Here is an 18,957-nt window from a genome sequence, read left to right as displayed (position 1 = left end):
CTTATTTTTTTGCTTATAACTTCGGATCCGTATGTCCTAGAAACGAAATTCGACTCTATGAAGTCATTTTTCATCATGAAATTTTTTCCGCCATTTTGAATTATTCGTAAAACCTACTTTTGCGAACTCATCCTAGAGCTTTTGCCGGCAGAAATGGCCGAAAATGGCAAAACACGAAAAATTAACTCCAAATTGTGTGTTTGTTACACATAAATAGTTATAACTCAAACGAAAATAGATTTTTTTCACCAGATTTGATACGCTGATATACGACCACAGTCTGAGCCTACATAAAAAAAAAATTATGCTTGCACCACTAGTTGCCGTTGTAATTGAACAAAATCTATGATATCAAGCCAGCCCTATGGTCATACAACTGTTTCTTCACTAAACTAAATTGTATAGTCATAAAACTAGCTCGATGTAACGCAATCATGACCTGTTGCATGCACAATTTTGTCAATGCGCCCCCTTGTGGTTTTGAGATAGAAAATGGTAATTTTTGCCTAAAACTACTGCAACAACACATCTAAAACCATGAGTCATCATGGATTATTCATTTCATGGCTTGGACTATAATCACTGATGGATATCAATATACTGTCTAGCAACCAATGAGAATACCTTATCAACTGTTTTTGCAAGAGCTTTTTCTCTGCATTAGAACATCTTAGAGACATGGGGATGGTCTATTTTGACTCATTTAACTTGTTGTTACATGTTTTGACCCATGTTTTGCTACTGCAAACATCACTCACATGTGCTTCAGTGCTCTTATGTTCCATGATTGTCATTAACAGAAGGACGATTGCAGACAAGAACATAGATTATTTTTGTTGATTACTTTTGTCTTCTTTCATCTGAAATCATTAGGTTTACCTTAGTTCTTTAGTCTGCTTATCCAAACTCAACTTTACATCCTTCTGTGCCCTTTTCGGCTTGACCCCGGTATTATAATATTCCTATTATTATTATTATTATTATTATTATTATTATTATTATTATTATGTTGGCTTGAAAAAGCCAACATACTGTTTTTGCACTTATTATTATTCTTATTATTATTCCGTTTTTCTAAGACAAAATTTCTAACTCTAACTCGTCCTAGAGCAGGGGTGTCCAAAGTCGGTCCTGGAGGGCCTGTGTCCTGCAGAGTTTAGCTAAAACTTCCCTTACCACACCTGCCTCAAAGTATCTAATCTGCCTAGTAAGACCTTGATTAGCTGGATTAGGTGGGTTTGATTAGGGTTGGAATAAAACTCTGCAGAGACACAGGCCCTCCAGGAGCAGGATAGGACATCCCTGTCCTAAAGCTTTCAAGCTACAGCCATCAAACTTTGGACAGACTTTCGGTTTGATCTGACAAGGTGTGCTATATCTTTTCTAACTGATGGGACCTTCCGAATTCCTAAACAGGGCGCTCAAACACCCCAAAATTTCCATTGACTTAACATTGAGACAAACTTTGATGGGTCATAGCTGCGAGTGAGAAACTTGCAGAAACCTGTGGCTTACCACATTTAAGGAGACTGACAGGCTCTGTAAGAACATACCTCACAATGGGGTGTAAACTGTACCCCTGGGGTGTAAGAGGCCCCCAAAATTTCCCATTGACTTATAATGGGGCAGGAAACATGCCCATAAAAGGGAATAAAAGCGTCCCAGATGGAATATTTTCATTTTAGAGTGTCGTAGAGATATGGGGGTGGGCTCATTTTACTCAGGCATCCAATCAGTCTCTTAGGATCACCCCAGAGCTATTAAGCCACGCCCCTAGCAACAATTTTGGGTACCCTAGCAACATCTCCCATAGACTACCATTATAAAAAGCCCAGATGGATATCTTTGCACCAGAGTGTCATAGAGACATAGGGGTGGGCTCATTTTACTCAGGCATCCAATCAGTCTCTTACGATTCTTATTGAGGTATTAAGCCACGCCCCTAGCAACCAAATATGAACACCCTAGCAACATAATAAACGAAGCCTTATATCTCTGGATCTGAATATCATAGAGACATGGGGGTTGGGTCTTTGGGTCATGTTAGCTTCATGCTAGCTCCATGCTAAGTCATACTAGTTTCATGCTAGTTTCATGCTAGCTTTATGCTAATTTCATAATAAATCTTGCTAACTTCATACTAAATCATGCTGACTTCATGTTAGATCTTGTTAGCTGCACGCTAAATAGTGTTAGCTTCGTGCTAATCATGTTAGCTTCATGCTAGCTTCATGCTTATCATGTTAACATCATGCTAAATCATGCTAAATCATGCTACCTTCATACTTAAACATACTAACAGCCAGATAGCCTACTAAACTAAACTTCTATCAAACCGTTTTAAACGTTCAGGCTACGCTTTTTCAAGCCAACCAAAAGTTTGTCCTCAAACTTTAATATCTAGTTATTATTGCTATTATCACCCTCCTTATCCATTTTGTTTATTTATTTACCTCTAATTATGTCTGTTGCTCCTTTATTCAAAAATGTTCCAGTCTTAAATCCAATTACATTTACAGTTTACACACACACACACACACACACACACACACACACACACACACACACACACACACACACACACACACACACACACACACACACACACACACACACACACACACACACACACACTGGTTTCCCATGTTTTGTGGGGACATTCCATAGACGTAATGCATTTTATACTGTACAAACTGTATATTCTATTCCCCTAACCTACCCCATTCCCTAACCCCAACCATCACAGAAACCCTTCTCCTACTTCACATTTTCAAGATACATCATTCTGTTTAATTTATAAGCTTGTTTCCTCAAGGGGACATCAAAATGTCCCCACAAGGTCACAAAAACACTGGTATTCCTATCTTTGTGGGGACAATTGGTCCCCACAACGTGATAATTACCAGGTACACACACACACACACACACACACACACACACACACACACACACACTCTCACAGTTTCCACATCTTATGAAAACAGTATGTAATTGTTTTATTATAACTATCTCTATTATAGTCTGCTTTTATACCTGAGATGAATGGCATGGCCATCCCCTCTGTCACAGTGAAGGTAAGCTCACCTCATTCTACACTGACATCTGTCAAGTTTCTTACTGAGATAAAGTTGAATATACACTGCTACAGTTCAAAGAAAAAGTATGTGAACCCTTTGGGCTTACTTGGATTTCTTCATAAATTGGTCATAAAATGTGTTCTGATCTTCATCTAAGTCACAAAAAATAGAGAAACACAGTCTGGTTAAACTAATACCGCACAAACATTATACGTTTTCATGTTTTTATTGAACACAACATGTAAACATTCATAGTGCAGTGTGGAAAAAGTATGTGAACCTTTGGGTTTAATAACTGGTTGACCCTCCTTTGGCAGCAATAACCTCAACCAAACGTTTCCTATAGTTGCAGATCAGACCTGCACAACGGTCAGGAGAAATTTTGGACCATTTCTCTTTACAAAAGTGTTTCAGTTCAGCAATATTTTTGGGATGTCTGGTGTGAATCGCTCTCTTGAGGTCATGCCACAGCATCTCAATCGGGTTGAGGTCAGGACTCTGACTGGGCCACTCCAGAAGGCATATTTTCTTCTGCCATTTTGTTGTTGATTTACTTCTATGCTTTGGGTCATTGTCCTGTTGCATTGTCCATCCTCTGTTAAGCTTTAGTTGGCGGACAGATGGTCTTAAGTTTTCCTGCAAAATGTCTTTATAAACTTTGGAATTCATTTTTCCATTGATGACAGTAATCCGTCCAGGGCCTGAGGCAGCAAAGCAGCCCCAAACCATGATGCCCCATCCACCATATTTCAAAGTTGGGATGAGGTTTTGATGTTGGTGTGCTGTGCCTTTTGTTCTCCACATATAGCGTTGTGTGTTCTTTCCAAACAACTCAATTTTGGTTTCATCTGTCCACAGAATGTTTTGCCAGTAGTGCTGTGGAACATCCAGGTGCTATTTTGCAAACTTCAAACGTGTTGCAATGTTTTTTGGACAACAATGGCTTCCTCTGTGGTGTCCTCCCATGAAGTCCATTCTTGTTTAATGTTTTCCTTATTGTAGATTTGTCAACAAAAATGTTAGCATGTGCCAGAGATTTCTGTAAGTCTTTAGCTGACACTCTAGGATTCTTCTTCACCTTATTGAGCATTCTGCACTGTGCTCTTGCAGTCATCTTTACAGGACGACCACGTAGTGCTGAACTTTCTCCATTTGTAGACAATTTGTCTTACCGTGGACACATGGACATCAAGGCTTTTAGATATACTTTTGTAGCCCTTTCCAGCTTTATGTAAGTCAACAATTCTTGATTGTAGGTCTTCTGAGAGCTCTTTTGTGCAAGGCATGGTTCACATCAGACAATGCTTCTTCAGAACAGCAAACTCAAAACTGGTGTGTGTTTTTTTATTGGACAGGGCAGCTTTAATCACCACATCCAATCTCATCACATTGATTGGACCCCAGGTTGGCTGACTCCTGGCTCCAATTAGTTCTTGGAGAAGTCATTAGCCTAGGGTTTCACATACTTTTTCCACCCTGCACTATGAATGTTTACATGTTGTGTTCAATAAAAACATGAAAACGTATAATGTTTGTGCGGTATTAGTTTAAGCAGACTATGTTTCTTTATTGTTGTGACTTAGATGAAGATCAGAACACATTTTATGACCAATTTATGAAGAAATCCAAGTAAGCCCAAAGGGTTCACATACTTTTTCTTTCAACTGTATATAAAACTAAAGTGATTTGTGCTAAATGTGTTTTATATTCCTAGGTGAAAATGAGGAGTAGCGCAGCAGTGCAGAGCCCCAAAATGACTGTGTGTGTTCAGCCTCCCCTAGCAGTCACACAGGATCAATTTGGGTTAGACTCAATTGGTATGAGTTTTTTCTTATTTCTTTTTAACCCACTGAGGTCTAAAGGGTTTTTAGGGCCCTGGAGAAGTTTTGACCTGCCTTGACATTTGTGCTTTTTTCAGTTGCTTAAAGGTGAATGATTGAACGGAGTATTTATCCTTGTTCTGTGATGTGACATGTAGACAAAAAATGTTTTGTTTGGGTCTGTAATGCCTTAGAAGCTTCCTAAAAACCTCTCTCAGATAGCTCTATTAGGGTGGGGGATTTTAAACAAGTGGTTTTGCACCTATTTGGCTCCCCCTACTGGCTTAACTTGCAATCTCATTACTGATTGGCTGACTTTGCTGCCACTCAAAAAATGTAGCCAATTATTTTAAAGTGGAGGGGCAGGGAGATGCCTGTGATGTCATAAGCATCAGTTTTTCAGATTGGGCCGTTTTCTGGCTGACATTTCTAAAAGAGGAATTTCTGTGAGACTGAGATGTTTAGCATGTTCAGCAATTTTTGTATGTTCGTGAATGCGAGTAGACTACCATTATTCAACAAAGACAAGGTAAAAATGTTTTTTCATTCTCTGTCCCCTTTAAAACATAATAATGGCAAAGTCTCATAACACTGTGTTCAGCACAAACTGGGCTACTTTATTAGGTGAGCAACATGTTTATGCCTTTTTTCTATTCAATTCAATTTTATTTATATAGCGCTTTTCACAATTGTTAATTGTTGCAAAGCAGCTTTACCTGAGTAGAAGTAAAGGAGAACACAGAAAATCAATAGATAATATAAGAAGTAGAATATAGCGGCTAAGGTTAAACTGTACAAGCAAGCGTATTAATAATGTAACGTATACAGTTAAGTGTTAAGTTAAGCCAAAGTTGGCTGACTCTCCCTGGGTTGAAAAAAACCCCTAGGAGAAAACCTGGTGGGAAAAACTCCTAGAAGGACAAAAACCCTTGGGAGAAATTAATATATTCATATATGTAGATACGGTAGGGATAGGAAGCGGGTAAGCGGATTAAACTGGTTCAGCTGGTTGTCGTTGGTCGCGCATCAGCTAGGCATCACGTTGAAGGACAGCCAGTAGATCAGTGGTGCGATGACCTTCACAGCAACAGGAACTGGGTCGGTTTGTCTCATTGTCCTCGGGGTTGAGGACGAGACAGGGAGACAAAAACAGAGTTCTATTAGCGTAGGGGCCGTTCGTATGTAATGCAAGTGTCATACATTATAGCGGTTTAAGTCAGCTCGGTTCCAGACAGGCTAACTATTGCGGCAATAGTATATTACCCATATGAGGTATGTGAGTGCTTTGTTCTAGACAAAATAACTACTGCGGGAAAAGTACATTTTACTGGACATTTTATGTGAATGCTTTATTAAAGAAGAATGTCTTAAGTTTAGATTTAAATTGATCGACTGTGTCTGATACTCGAACATTATTTGGTAAATCATTCCAGAGCTTAGGGGCCAAGTAGGAAAAGGATCTAACACCTTTAGACACTTTTGATATTCTAGGGATAATTAAGTGACCAGAATTTTGTGAGTGCAGTTTACATGGTGGATTGTATTCTGATAGTAGTTCTTTAATATACGAGGGCGCTAGGCCATTTAAGGCTTTGTAGGTGATTAGTAATATTTTAAATTGTATGTGATATTTAACTGGTAGCCAGTGTAAATATGCCAGAATTGGACTAATGTGGTCATACTTTTTAGATCGAGTAAGCACTCTTGCGGCTGCGTTTTGAACCAGCTGTAGCTTGTTTACCTGATTTGAATGGCATCCCCCGAGTAACGAGTTACAATAGTCTATTCTAGAGGTCATAAAAGCATGGATAAGCTTTTCTGCATCTGATGCAGACAGCATATGGCGTATTTTTGAGATATTTCTAAGATGGAAGAATGCTGTGCGGCAGACGTTGGAGATATGATTATCGAAAGATAGATTGCTGCCGAACATTACGTCTAAATTCTTAACCGAGGAAGATGGCACCACCGTGCAGCCATCTATGGACAACTTGTAATCTGACATTATGTTTGGAGCAATTTGGTTCAATAATAAGTATCTCAGTCTTATTGGAGTTTAGCATAAGAAAGTTATGTGCCATCCAGTCCCTAATATCACTAATGCAGTCTGTAAGCTTAGTAAACTGGTGGGTTTTGCAAGGATGTGACGAGATGTAAAGCTGGTTATCATCTGTATAGCAGTGAAAACTTATGTTATGTTTCCTGATAATGTCTCCTAGAGGTAACATATATAACGAGAAAAGGGTAGGGCCTAGAACTGATCCCTGAGGTACGCCGTATTTAACGGGGGAGTGATATGACTCTTCCTCATTTACATAAACAAAGTGATATCCCAGGCTAACGCCTAACCACTGATGCCAACATAATTTTCTAGTCTATTGAGTAAGATTCTGTGATCTATTGTGTCAAAGGCTGCACTAAGGTCTAGTAATATAAGGATTAAGATCTCACCACGATCGGATGTTAATAGGAGGTCATTTGTAACTCGAAGCAGTGCTGTCTCTGTGCTATGGTGGGGCCTGAATCCTGATTGGAACTTTTCATATGTATGATTATTCGCTAGGAATGTGCGTAGCTGGCTTGCCACTACTTTTTCTAATATTTTAGAAAGAAAAGGTAGATTTGAGATTGGTTTAAAGTTATTAAGATCTCCCTGGTCAAGGTTTGTTTTTTTAATGAGCGGTCTAATAACTGCTAGTTTGAAAGCTGTTGGAACATATCCTAATTCTAGAGATGAGTTAAAGATATTTAGTACCGTGTCTGAGACTACATGAAATACCTCTTTTAGTAATTTTGTGGGAACGGGGTCTAGTATACAGGACGATGATTTGGATGACGTTACTAATTTAGAGAGCTCTTCTATTGTAGTAGGTTTAAATAAATCAAGATGTTTGTATGGTAATCTGGTGGTAAATGTACTTTTGGGTATAGTGGTGGTTGCTTGCGTAGTTTCTATGTTTTCCCTAATAAACATAATTTTGTTAGTAAAGAAGTTCATGAAGTCGTTACTATTGTGTTGAAGTTTACTTTTGGTTTCTGTTTGTTCTTTGTTTCTAGTCAGTTTCGCAACTGTGCTAAATAGGAAACGAGGGTTGTTATGATTTTCTTTAATAAGCATACTAAGATAGGTATATCTGGCGGTTTTAATTGCCTGTATGTGGTGTTGAACACTCTCTTCCCATGCTGCACGCCATACCTCTAACTTTGTGCTTCGGTAGTTTCTTTCCATTTTTCTAGTTACTTTTTTAACCCTCTGGGGTCTAAGGGGTTTTTAGGGCCCTGGAGAAGTTTTGACATGCACTGACATTTGTGCTTTTTTCAGTTGCTTAAAAACATAATAATGGCAAAAGTCTTATAACACTGTTCAGCACAAACTGGGCTACTATATTATACGATCAACATGTATGTACATGTTTGTATTTTTGAGAGAAAAATGTTTATGCGTTGTTTTTGAAAAAGCTAAATTTTTAAGTGACTGATATAAGTCCAAAAAACCCATACTAAACATATTTTCCCAATACTTTTCAAAACAGGATCTAGTAGTCTAGAGTTTTTTCTTTAAAATGATGTGAAAATCATTCTGCTTACTCATTTACATAAGACAATATATTGATTTACAATTTCAAAGTCACTTTTTGGTTAGGAAGGCAATATGCAAGGAGGCTGGAAGCTCTTGAATAATCTGTGATTGACAGCTGAAGAACAAAACACTTGCATAATGAGCTGCATAATGAGCCTTTAGGCAGTAAGATGACGCCTTGTTACGTGTTTGTTTGTGAAAGCAACACAAAAAAAAGTGCCTTCCAATGCGTGATCCTGCGTTAAATAAATTTACTGTGCAGAGATATACGCAAACAAACAGGGTTTTAGATGTGTTTAGATGCGTCTTAATACAAAAGTGCGTCAAATATGAGGCATTGTGTGTTTGTGTGTGCGTTTGGCCGTCGACCGCGTCTGACGGAAGCACAAAGAAAAAGAAGCGCCTGGAGATAACTTGTATTTACAGGCAAGAGAGCATATTTTATCATTTTACCACAAAGCGCGTCAACTATGAGGCATCGTGTGTTTGTGTGTGCGTTTGGACATCGATCCCGTCACACTGACCAAGCACGCACTTGCGTCTGTTTGGAGATAACTTTATGCGCGAGTAAACAAGTAGATGTGATGTTTGCAATCGCACCTTTTATAAGAATACCACAAAGTGCGTCAAATATGAGGCATTGTGTGTTTGTGTGTGCGTTTGGACATCGCGTCACTGACGAAGCACACACATTTGCGTCTGTTTGAAGATTACTTTAGGCGCGAGTAAACAAGTAGATGTGATGTTTACAATCGCATATTTTATAATGATACCACAAAGCGCGTCAAATATGAGGTATTGTGTGACACTCGCGTCTGGAGATATTTTAAGTTGCAGTCTGAGTAAACAAGTAGATGTCATGTCACCAGCACTTGGATTAAAACTCAGCACAGCACTGAATGGCTACAGAGACGGAGTCTCCATTGACTGGGGTTGACTAATGAATATGGATGATCTCTGCTCTTCTCTTCAATGGAGCGGGGCTTGGCTCATTATAGATAATGCAGTAACACGAGAAAGATGGTACATCTCCCTCTTCTAACACAGTTAACCACGAATTGCAATATTTGTTTCTATGACAAGTATTTGTTAAGTTACAGTAAATTTTTCTGACTTGTTTCTGAAAGGACTTCACTGAGGGAGAGAGAAAAAAAAACACATCATGTTTATTTTCTTAATTTTGCGAAAAGCACAACATTCTGTTTTTATTGGGAGTGGACAGAATAAAACTAGACACTTTAACGTTTTAAATTATGTATAAATCATATCTGTATGTCCAAAATCAGCAGAGTAATCTAACTCTCTTTGCGGAGTGATTGAAAAATAAAGAGTTTGCGGCGCCCGCACCGCCGTCGACCCCAGAGTGTTAAGGGCTGCAATATGATGGTCATACTATGGAGCTGGCGTTTTTTCTTTGATTCTCTTTTTTCGAATGGGAGCAACAGCATGTGCTAGTGAAAACGTTGTTCAGGTTTTCTATTATAGTATCCAGATCTTCACGGTTATCTGCTACATGTTTCATTTGAGACAGGTCTAGAAGAGTGCTAATAAATCTTTAGTGGTGGAAATTATTGTTCTGGCTAATCTGTAGCATGGTGTAGACTGAGCGGTCCTATCTTTTTGAAAAAGCGAAATTTCTAAGTGACTGATATAAATCCACAAAACTCATTCTTAACATGTTTTACCAAGACTTGTCAAAACAGGATCTAGCAGTCTAGAGATTTTTCTTCAAAATGATGTAAAAAATTATTCTGCCTACTCATTAACATAAAACAATATATTGATTTAAAATTTCTTAGACACTTTTTGGTTAGGAAAGCAATATGCGAGGAGACGGGAAAGCTCCTGAATAATCCGTGATTGACAGCTGAGAAAACAAAAGACTTGCATACTGAGCCGCATAATGAGTCTTTAGGCAGAAATTTAAGAAGAGGAAACTACTTTATGTAGTAAAAGGATTTAGATGCAAAAAGGAATGCAAAATTGTCACTTTTTGGCAAAATTCGCAGATGTATTTTCAAAATAGGTCATATTGTTATTCATGTCACGAGGCAGTCACACACCAGACAACAGGTATTACACAACAGATGCAAGCATTTATTATGTGTGAGCATAAATTCAAAGTCTGCTCCTTGAATAATCTGTTACGAATAAGTGGCCTTTGAAGATTGTATATATTAAAGACCATTTTAAATAAATATTACAGTTTTTCTTGGTTGCTTAAACACATTTCGGTTGCACATTTCGGTTGCTTAAACTATGCCTCTTATTCTCAAAAGAGTAAACAAAAATCCATAACGTCTCACCCAATTCTCCAAACATTATATTTTCAGGTCAAAATGAAGCTCTACACTTAAAACCATTCACTCTTACTGAAAAAACCAAACTTTTCCCTCCGACATCACACACAAACTTTCAAAAGCGCACACACTACAACATAGTATTACACACTGGTACCAATAAAAACAAAACAATACATTTTAAACTGTTATGTTGCTTGTGGTTCTCCCCCTCAAAAACCTTTTCAGATGACCAAAAAAGACACAATCAATTTATGCATTGGCACATTTTTACATTTACAGTTAGTCATTTAGCAGACGCTTTTGTCCAAAGCAACTTACAAATGAGGTTAACAATAGAAACATTTCTGTATGGGTTTGGTTGTGCAGGCTGGAAGTCCAGCCAGTAGCGCATTGCCGTAGTTCAGCCTGGACAGGATAAGATTTTGGACTAGAACCTGCGTTGCGTGCTCATTTAGGAAAGGTCTAATATTGTAGAGGATGAATCTAAAAGAGCGAGCAGTGCTAGCAACATGCTCCGTGAAGCTAAGCTGATCATCTCCCAGGTTTTTGGCTGTCCTGGAAGGCGTGATGGTCAAGGGCATGCTCAGATATGCGGGCAGAGACCGTGGGATCATCAGGGTGGAACAACAAGTGGAGTTGAGTGTTGTCTGCATAGCAGTGGTAGAAAAAGCCATGTTTTTGAATGACAGAACCCAGGGATGTCATGAATATCGAAAAGAGCAGTGGTCCAAGGACAGAGCCTTGAGGCACCCCGTTGATACGTGGGGGTTCAGAGACGCCACCTCACCAGGATACCCAAAATGACCTACCTGAGAGGTATGACTTGAAGGGTCGACAGGAGGATGTGATGATTGACTGTGTCAAAAGCGGCAGATAGATCCAGTAAGATCAGCACATTAGATTTGGAGGCTGCCTTAGGGCCTCAATGACTGAGAGCAGCGCATTCTCAGTGGAGTGACCGCTTTTGAAACCAGACTGATTGCTATCCAGGAGGTTATTTTGTGTGAAGAAAGAGGAGAGTTGGTCAAACACACATGTTCAAGAGTCTTGTCAATGAAGGAAAGAAGAGAAACGGGTCTGTAGTTCTCTAGCATAGCAGGATTGAGTGTGGGTTTCTTCAGCAGCTGGGTTATCCGGGCCTCTTTAAATGCTGTGGGGAAGATACCAGTGGCAAGAGATTAGTTGATAATGTGGGTAAGAGCAGGGATAACCAAGAGAGAGATGGCCTGAAGGAGATGGGTTTGTATGGGATCTAGCTGGCAGGTAGTCGGATTGTTGAAGCAAAGACCTTGGAAACGTCCCCTTCAGATAGGAGAGAGAAGGAGGGAAGCGAGCATTCCTCAGGGGTTTGAGCAGGTGCAAGAAGAGGCGGTTCTGAGAACTGACTTCTGATGGTATTGGTTTTCTTCACAAAGAAGGAAGCAAAATCATCAGCCGTTAAGTCAGATGAAGGTGGGGGGCAGGTGGACAAAGAAGAGTAGAGAAGGTCTTGAAGAGAGTGCGAGAGTCAGGTGAGCTGTTGATTTTAGAGTGATAGTATTGGGTCTTAGCAATAGAGCTATCCATGGAGAAGGCGGCAAGAAGAGACTGATAGAGAAAGAGGTCAGCAGTAGGGCGAAAAAAAGAATCACGATCTCGATTCAAATATACACGCAATCTTCAAAACCAAACCCTATTCATTCACCAATCAGACCCGGTCGTTTCTCTCCTCTCTCATCTGATTTGCAACATCTCATTTCAAACACTGTTGTTTACTTGGTGGATTTGGAGCATCAATTTTCACAAAAAAGAAAGGATAAGCGAGCGTCATTGTGGAAAATCCTGGTGCAGACAGAGAAAGTGACGATGTAACAACATTTGCTGTCCAAAGCTGTCCAAAAAGTCACACAGACTTTCACTGTGGTGCCTCCTCTGGAATGGTGTCCAAACTTACACACACACTTACAGGCACATACACACACATAGTCCACTTGTGCACACGTGTGGTTTCTCGAGAGAAAGCATGGATAATAATCAAACTTAAGACGCTGCAGAAAAAATCCATAAAGTGCATAACTGCAAACACAATACATGTCATGTCACATGCTTTACAGAATCTTTACAGGATGTGTGTGAACGCATTCATAGATTCCAGAAAATCATTGGCAGTGTAAATGAAATAAATTCAGATGATCCCTGGACATCCTAGACACATTTTCCATGTATTTTCCATAATCTCTGTGTGAAAAGGGATAAAATTGATTATTATTGATTATTTATCTAAAATGTATTATTGTGGCTAGATTATTATTATTATATCACCTTGTAGCTCAAGACATTTTGCCCACTTAAGCTAAGTAGGGTTGAGCCTGGTCAGTACTTGGATGGTTGGTACTTGCTACTGGTAGAGTTGTTAGTGAGACCAGCATGGGATACTCACCCTGGGGTCTATGTGGGTCCTAATACCCCAGTATATTGATGGGGACATTTTTGAGACATTAATCTGAGGTCCTGACTCTGTGGTCGTTAAAAATCCCAGTATGTCCTCCAAAAAAAGTAGGGGTGTGCCCCAACATTTGCCCATTGGCTTACTAATCATTCAATTCAAGTACATTTTATTTATATAGCGCTTTTCACAATTGTTTAATTGTTTTAAAGCAGCTTTAAATAAAAGCAGGAGAAAACACAGAAAAAACAACATAAGTGTCAGGAACAGGGAAGGATGAACCCAATCGCAGACGATTTCGGGGGGTGAACAAAAATTATTTTTATTACACACACAGGAACAGACAAACAAAGGCCCACGTGGGGGCAAACAGCATAGACACAAAACACTAGAATAAGACCTGACAATGAACTCGACTAAATACTGACAGACACGACTAAATCACACGGATGATACAAAATGAACCTGCAAAGAACTAAGGCTATGTTTACACGTGGACGGCTATTTTCATAAACGGACATTTCAACCTCTCCGGTTTCAAAAATAATATTGTGCACACATGTCAGTTTTCAGAAAAGTGTTTATTTACACGTACCCGTGCATATTTGTCGTCAAGAGACGCTCAAGCCCACGTAAGCCAATCACCGGCAGCGCTGGTGGTGACGTGAACTGGTTCTTCATGTTGAAGGGAGGAGTTGTTGCAGTAGGTGATTGATGACGTCAACGTACCGCGAGAGCGAGTTGAGGAATCACACGTAGAGGTCTTATTTCGAATCGCTCTCGCGGTACTTTGACATCATCCGTCCGTCTGTTCTTGCAGAACCGCATGAAGTCAAACACGCGTAAAATTGCTGACCTCCGAGCACTCGTCTCTGCTCCTCGACATAATGGAGCAGCTGTATTTGCAAATACAAGCAAATGAAACGAGTTTGCACGAACATAAATGTGATCTTGGAAGCATTCAGAGTAGCAGTCACATGTAAACATGGGTCGCACTTTTGACATAGGTGCGAGCTCTGGCGCATACTCTGTGACGTTGCCTGCTTAAACATCCGTTTGTCTCAATTTACATGCAACCGTGCAACCGAAGATTTTCAAGATCTCCACTCTGGCCGGAGTTTTTAGAAACAATCGGTTTCAGAGGCGAGTTCTCCGTTTACGTGTAAACGAGGGGCACAAACGAAGGTAAATCTCTCAATTTTTAAAAATAACCATGTACGTGTAAACAGAGCCTAAGGACTCAATGACATTATATAGGGAAAAAACCAAACGAGATAAAGAGGGGGAACAGGTGATGGGAGGAAACCAATGATTACTAATAAGCAGGAGAACGAGGGGGCGGGGACAAGAGACAAGACACCGGAGGCACATGACCCAATAAACAAGACATGAGCCTCCACATAAAGCCTGGGACTGCCAGAAACCTGCCACCATAACTAAATACAAATACAACACAAGACTCCTAGGCAGGATCCTGACAATAAGAAGCAGAGTACAGCGGATAAGATTAAACCGTACTAGCGAGTGTACTAATAATGTAACACTTAGGAGAAAAAAATGCTGATTTAATCAGGAGGAAAAAGTCCTCTAAAGAAAAAAAAACATTGAGAGAGAGCAAGACATACCGGATTCTATAGAATATATACTATTTTATATATTTTATAGGAATTAACATAAATTGTTGGGTAAATCATTCCAGAGCTTAGGGGCTAAGCTTTAAGAAAGGGATCTAGCACCTTTAGACACTTTTGATATTCTAGGGATAATTAAAAGACCAGAATTCAGCGAATGCAGTGTACGCAATGGATTTCATTCTGATAGTAATTCTCGAAGATACGAGGGAGCTTGGCCATTTAAGGCTTTATATTAGTATTTTAAAATGCATGCAATATTTAACTGGTAACCAGTGTAAAGTTGGCTTTACCAGTTACAATAGTCGATTCTTGAGGTCTTAAAAGCTTCTCTGCATCTGATGCAGACAGCATATGGCGTATTTTTTAGATAGTTCTAAGATTGAAGAATGCTGTGCGGCAGACAGTGGAGACATGACTACAGAAAGATAGATTGATGTTAAACATCACACAGGCACTGCATTGTGTCATTATCTCTATGTATTTTTTGTTTCTCTATTTGTTATTATTTACTCTTTCTATTTCACTCTGACATGGTCACAATGTCTATTTGTGTGTGGCATTTGTATATGTGTCCTGTCTATCTATGTTCAGTGTAGTGTTTGTATATCTATCGTGTTCATCTGTGTTTTGCGTTTGTCTAATCCAGCTTGGTAAACCCCCCACCACCTCTATATATCGTGGTTACCTACTTTAGGTAAAAATAACACGTTCTACACACTACCTACTTTCAGTCATGCAAACCCTTAAACTAATAACATGGAATGTATGTAGCTTTACTACCTCTAAGAGAATTAAAGTAATCAACCACCTTGTTAAATTAAAGGCAGATATTTGCTTTTTACAAGAAACACATTTAACAGATAAAGAACTACAACACATCCATTTCAAACAATTCAACAAAATATTTTCATCCACAATTAACAGTAAACAAAGAGGCGTTTTCATTTTGATAAACAAAAACAGCTTCACTGTCAATTCTTTTATCTCAGATCCAGAAGAAAGATTCATTATTATCAATATATCTTTTAATCACTTAACTTTTACACACAACCACACCAACACACGAGCCAGTCACTCAACAGAAGTAATTAAACAATACATAATGGACTATGGCCTTAGTGATAGCTGGAGAGCAAGGAACCCACTACTAAGAGAATATTCCCATGTTTCTTCAGCACATTGTTCTTTCTCTAGAATAGATTTCTTTCTTGTAAGCAACTCACTAATTCGACAGATATTAGAAAACACTATCCATTCAATTATTATCAGCGACCACACCCCTGTATCTTTAACTTTAACAATCCCAGTACAGAAGAAAACCTCCACAAGATGGCGCTTCAACACCTCTCTCCTAGAAGACCCCAACTTTAACACTCTTATAAAAAGAGAGTGGGCATCCTTTCTGGAAATCAATGACTCATCAGAAATCTCACCATCAACACTTTGGGAATCAGGCAAAGCAGTCATGAGAGGCATAATTATATCATATTCATCGGACAAGAAAAAACAGCACCAACAATTGGAAAACACTCTTGAGCAGAAAATTAAACAGCTAAGTAATCAATAGTCTACCACCCCATCTGAAGAAGCACAAACTGAAATAAAGCAACTAAGAACCCAATTGGATAGTATCATAAAAAAACTCAGTTCTGTATACAACAACTCAAATATGATAAATTTCACCTTAGCAATAAAGCAGGTAAATATCTGGCAAATATGCTACAATACAAAAAAGACAAGTCAATCATCCCATCCATTCTGGACTCTTCTGGTAAACTACAGGACCCTCAAGAAATTAATAACTCCTTTCGCCAGTTCTACAGCTGTTTGTATTCTCCCGGCACTCAACCTCTACAATCTGAAATTGAATCCTTTCTCAACACTCTGGTCCTTCCCTCATTAACCACAGAAGAATCAAACTTTTTAGAACAACCCATCACCTCTGAAGAACTCCGCAAAGCATTACAAAGCATGCCAAATAACAAATCACCTCACAGAAATTACATCTACTACATCTACCATTCCCACACATATGAACACAGCATTTATCACTGTCTTCCTGAAACCAAACAAAGACCCAACACATCCCTCTAGCTACCACCCACTATCATTAATCAATACTGACCTGAAAATTATTACAAAGACTCTAGCAAACCAGGATTGAAACAGTTATGCAGTCATTAATTCACCCAGAACAGACAGGCTTCATCAAGAACAGAAATGCAACAGATAATATATGCAGACTTTTCAACCTTATCAACATCGCACAAAGACAGCCACAGAAAACCATAATTGCATCACTAGACGCAGAAAAAGCATTCAACAAGGTCAATTGGACATTGTTATTCACCACCCTTCGTAAATTTGGTTTTGGAAAGTCATTTATCCAATGGTTTACAGCCCTATACTCTTCCCCAAAGGCAACAGTCATCACAAATGGGATTACTTCACTAAGCTTCAACTTGCACCAAGGAACTAGACAAGGATGTCCACTCTCTCCATCTCTTTTTGCCCTATTCATAGAACCACTTGTAGTAGCAATATGCCAAAATAATAAAATTAAAAGGAATCCAATTCAACAAATCTCAACACAAAATTTGTCTATATGCAGATGATTTATTGTTATATTTACAAACTCCATCCCAATCACTCAGCGAAACATTCAGTGTCATTAATGAAGTCTCTCATTGTAAGGTTTTGTTATGTGTTCTGGTTGGGTTTTGGGTTTAGGACTTTTATTTTGACACCCTGTTCTGTTCCAGCTTTTATTTTGATATTCATCATGCCATGTCACGCTTCACACTTCCTGTCTGTTTTGTATTTAAAAACTTCCTGTAAACCAGTTCATTGCTGATTATTACTTTGTATGCCAGCCTGTTACCTGTGTTCTGTTAACTGTAAACCTGTTACCTGTTATCTGTATCTGCCTGTGTTTGACCTGTGCCTGTATTTTGGATTTTGCCTGTTTTGCCGTCTGCCCTGAACATTTGCATGTTATTGGATTATGAGTTGGAATTGCCCTTTGGATATGTTTGCTGGCCCTTTTGGGATTTTCTACAATAAAACCTCATTGCACATTCGCTTTCTCTCGTTCGCTTTCTTTAAAGCACACCCATTACACTCATTATACAATCAATTGGAACAAATCAACTATACTTCCGCTATCAGGAGATGGTGTGGACTCAGCAACTCATGATCTTTCCCTCCACTCTACCATCTGAATGTCTCAACAGAATTCGAGATTCATCAGACCAGGCAACATTTTTCCAGTCTTCCACTGTCCAATTTTTGTGAGCTCATGCAAATTGTAGCCTCTTTTTCCTATTTGTTGTGGAGATGAGTCTTCTGCTGTTGTAACCCATACGCCTGAAGGTTGTGCGTGTTGTGGCTATACAAATGCTTTGCTGCATACCTCGGTGGTATCGAGCGGTTATTTCAGTCAAAGTTGCTCTTCTATCAGCTTGAATCAGTCGGCCCATCAACAAGGCATTTTCGCCCACAGGACTGCCGCATACTGGATGTTTTTCCCTTTTCACACCATTCTTTGTAAACCCTAGAAATGGTTGTGCATGAAAATCCCAGTAACTGAGCAGATTGTGAAATACTCTGACTGTCCAGTCTGGCACCAACAACCATGCCATGCTCAAAATTGCTTAAATTGGCATTCTTTCCCATTCTGACATTCAGTTTGGAGTTCAGGAGACTGTCTTGACCAGGGGCCATATTCACAAAGAATTTTATCTTACCACTATGAGTACTCCTAAATTGCACTAAAAGATTTTAGCTAGGAGTTTTCTCTTAAAAGTTATTCACAACGCCTTTCAGACCTACTTTTAGTAAGGAAAAATGATTACTCCTAAACTAAGAGTGAGTCTTCGTTGCTACGGATGACGTCAATTCTCATGCACGAGCTGACTCACAATGACCACTGTGATTGGTTGTTAGATGACAGGGCTGTCATGCGGAACATAACACAGACGCACCAAATCAATTACAACATCGAAATATGTCTGTGTCCTACACAAAATAATAATAGTAATGCCATCGAAATGCATATATAAAAGAAAAGCCGTGAATGAAATTAAATTAAATCAAGGTAGCCTAATACCCAAATGAAA

General features: G+C 39.1%; 1 protein-coding gene across 1 annotated transcript in view; it reads left to right on the top strand.

Annotated features, from left to right (window-relative positions):
* bbs9 (Bardet-Biedl syndrome 9) overlaps nt 1-18,957 on the top strand; it is a 460,826-nt gene that overhangs the window by 196,282 nt on the left and 245,587 nt on the right. Inside the window, exons 12-13 of the mRNA XM_073871763.1 lie at nt 3,021-3,074; nt 4,792-4,894. Coding sequence (XP_073727864.1) covers nt 3,021-3,074; nt 4,792-4,894 — 157 coding nt within the window. The remainder of the gene's footprint in view (nt 1-3,020; nt 3,075-4,791; nt 4,895-18,957) is intronic.

The sequence above is a fragment of the Misgurnus anguillicaudatus genome, chromosome 10 (genome assembly GCF_027580225.2).
Source record: "Misgurnus anguillicaudatus chromosome 10, ASM2758022v2, whole genome shotgun sequence".
In the NCBI taxonomy this organism is placed as follows: domain Eukaryota; kingdom Metazoa; phylum Chordata; class Actinopteri; order Cypriniformes; family Cobitidae; genus Misgurnus; species Misgurnus anguillicaudatus.
The sequence above is the reverse complement of the archived record's forward strand: the minus strand, read 5'-3'. Positions and strand labels throughout refer to the sequence as shown.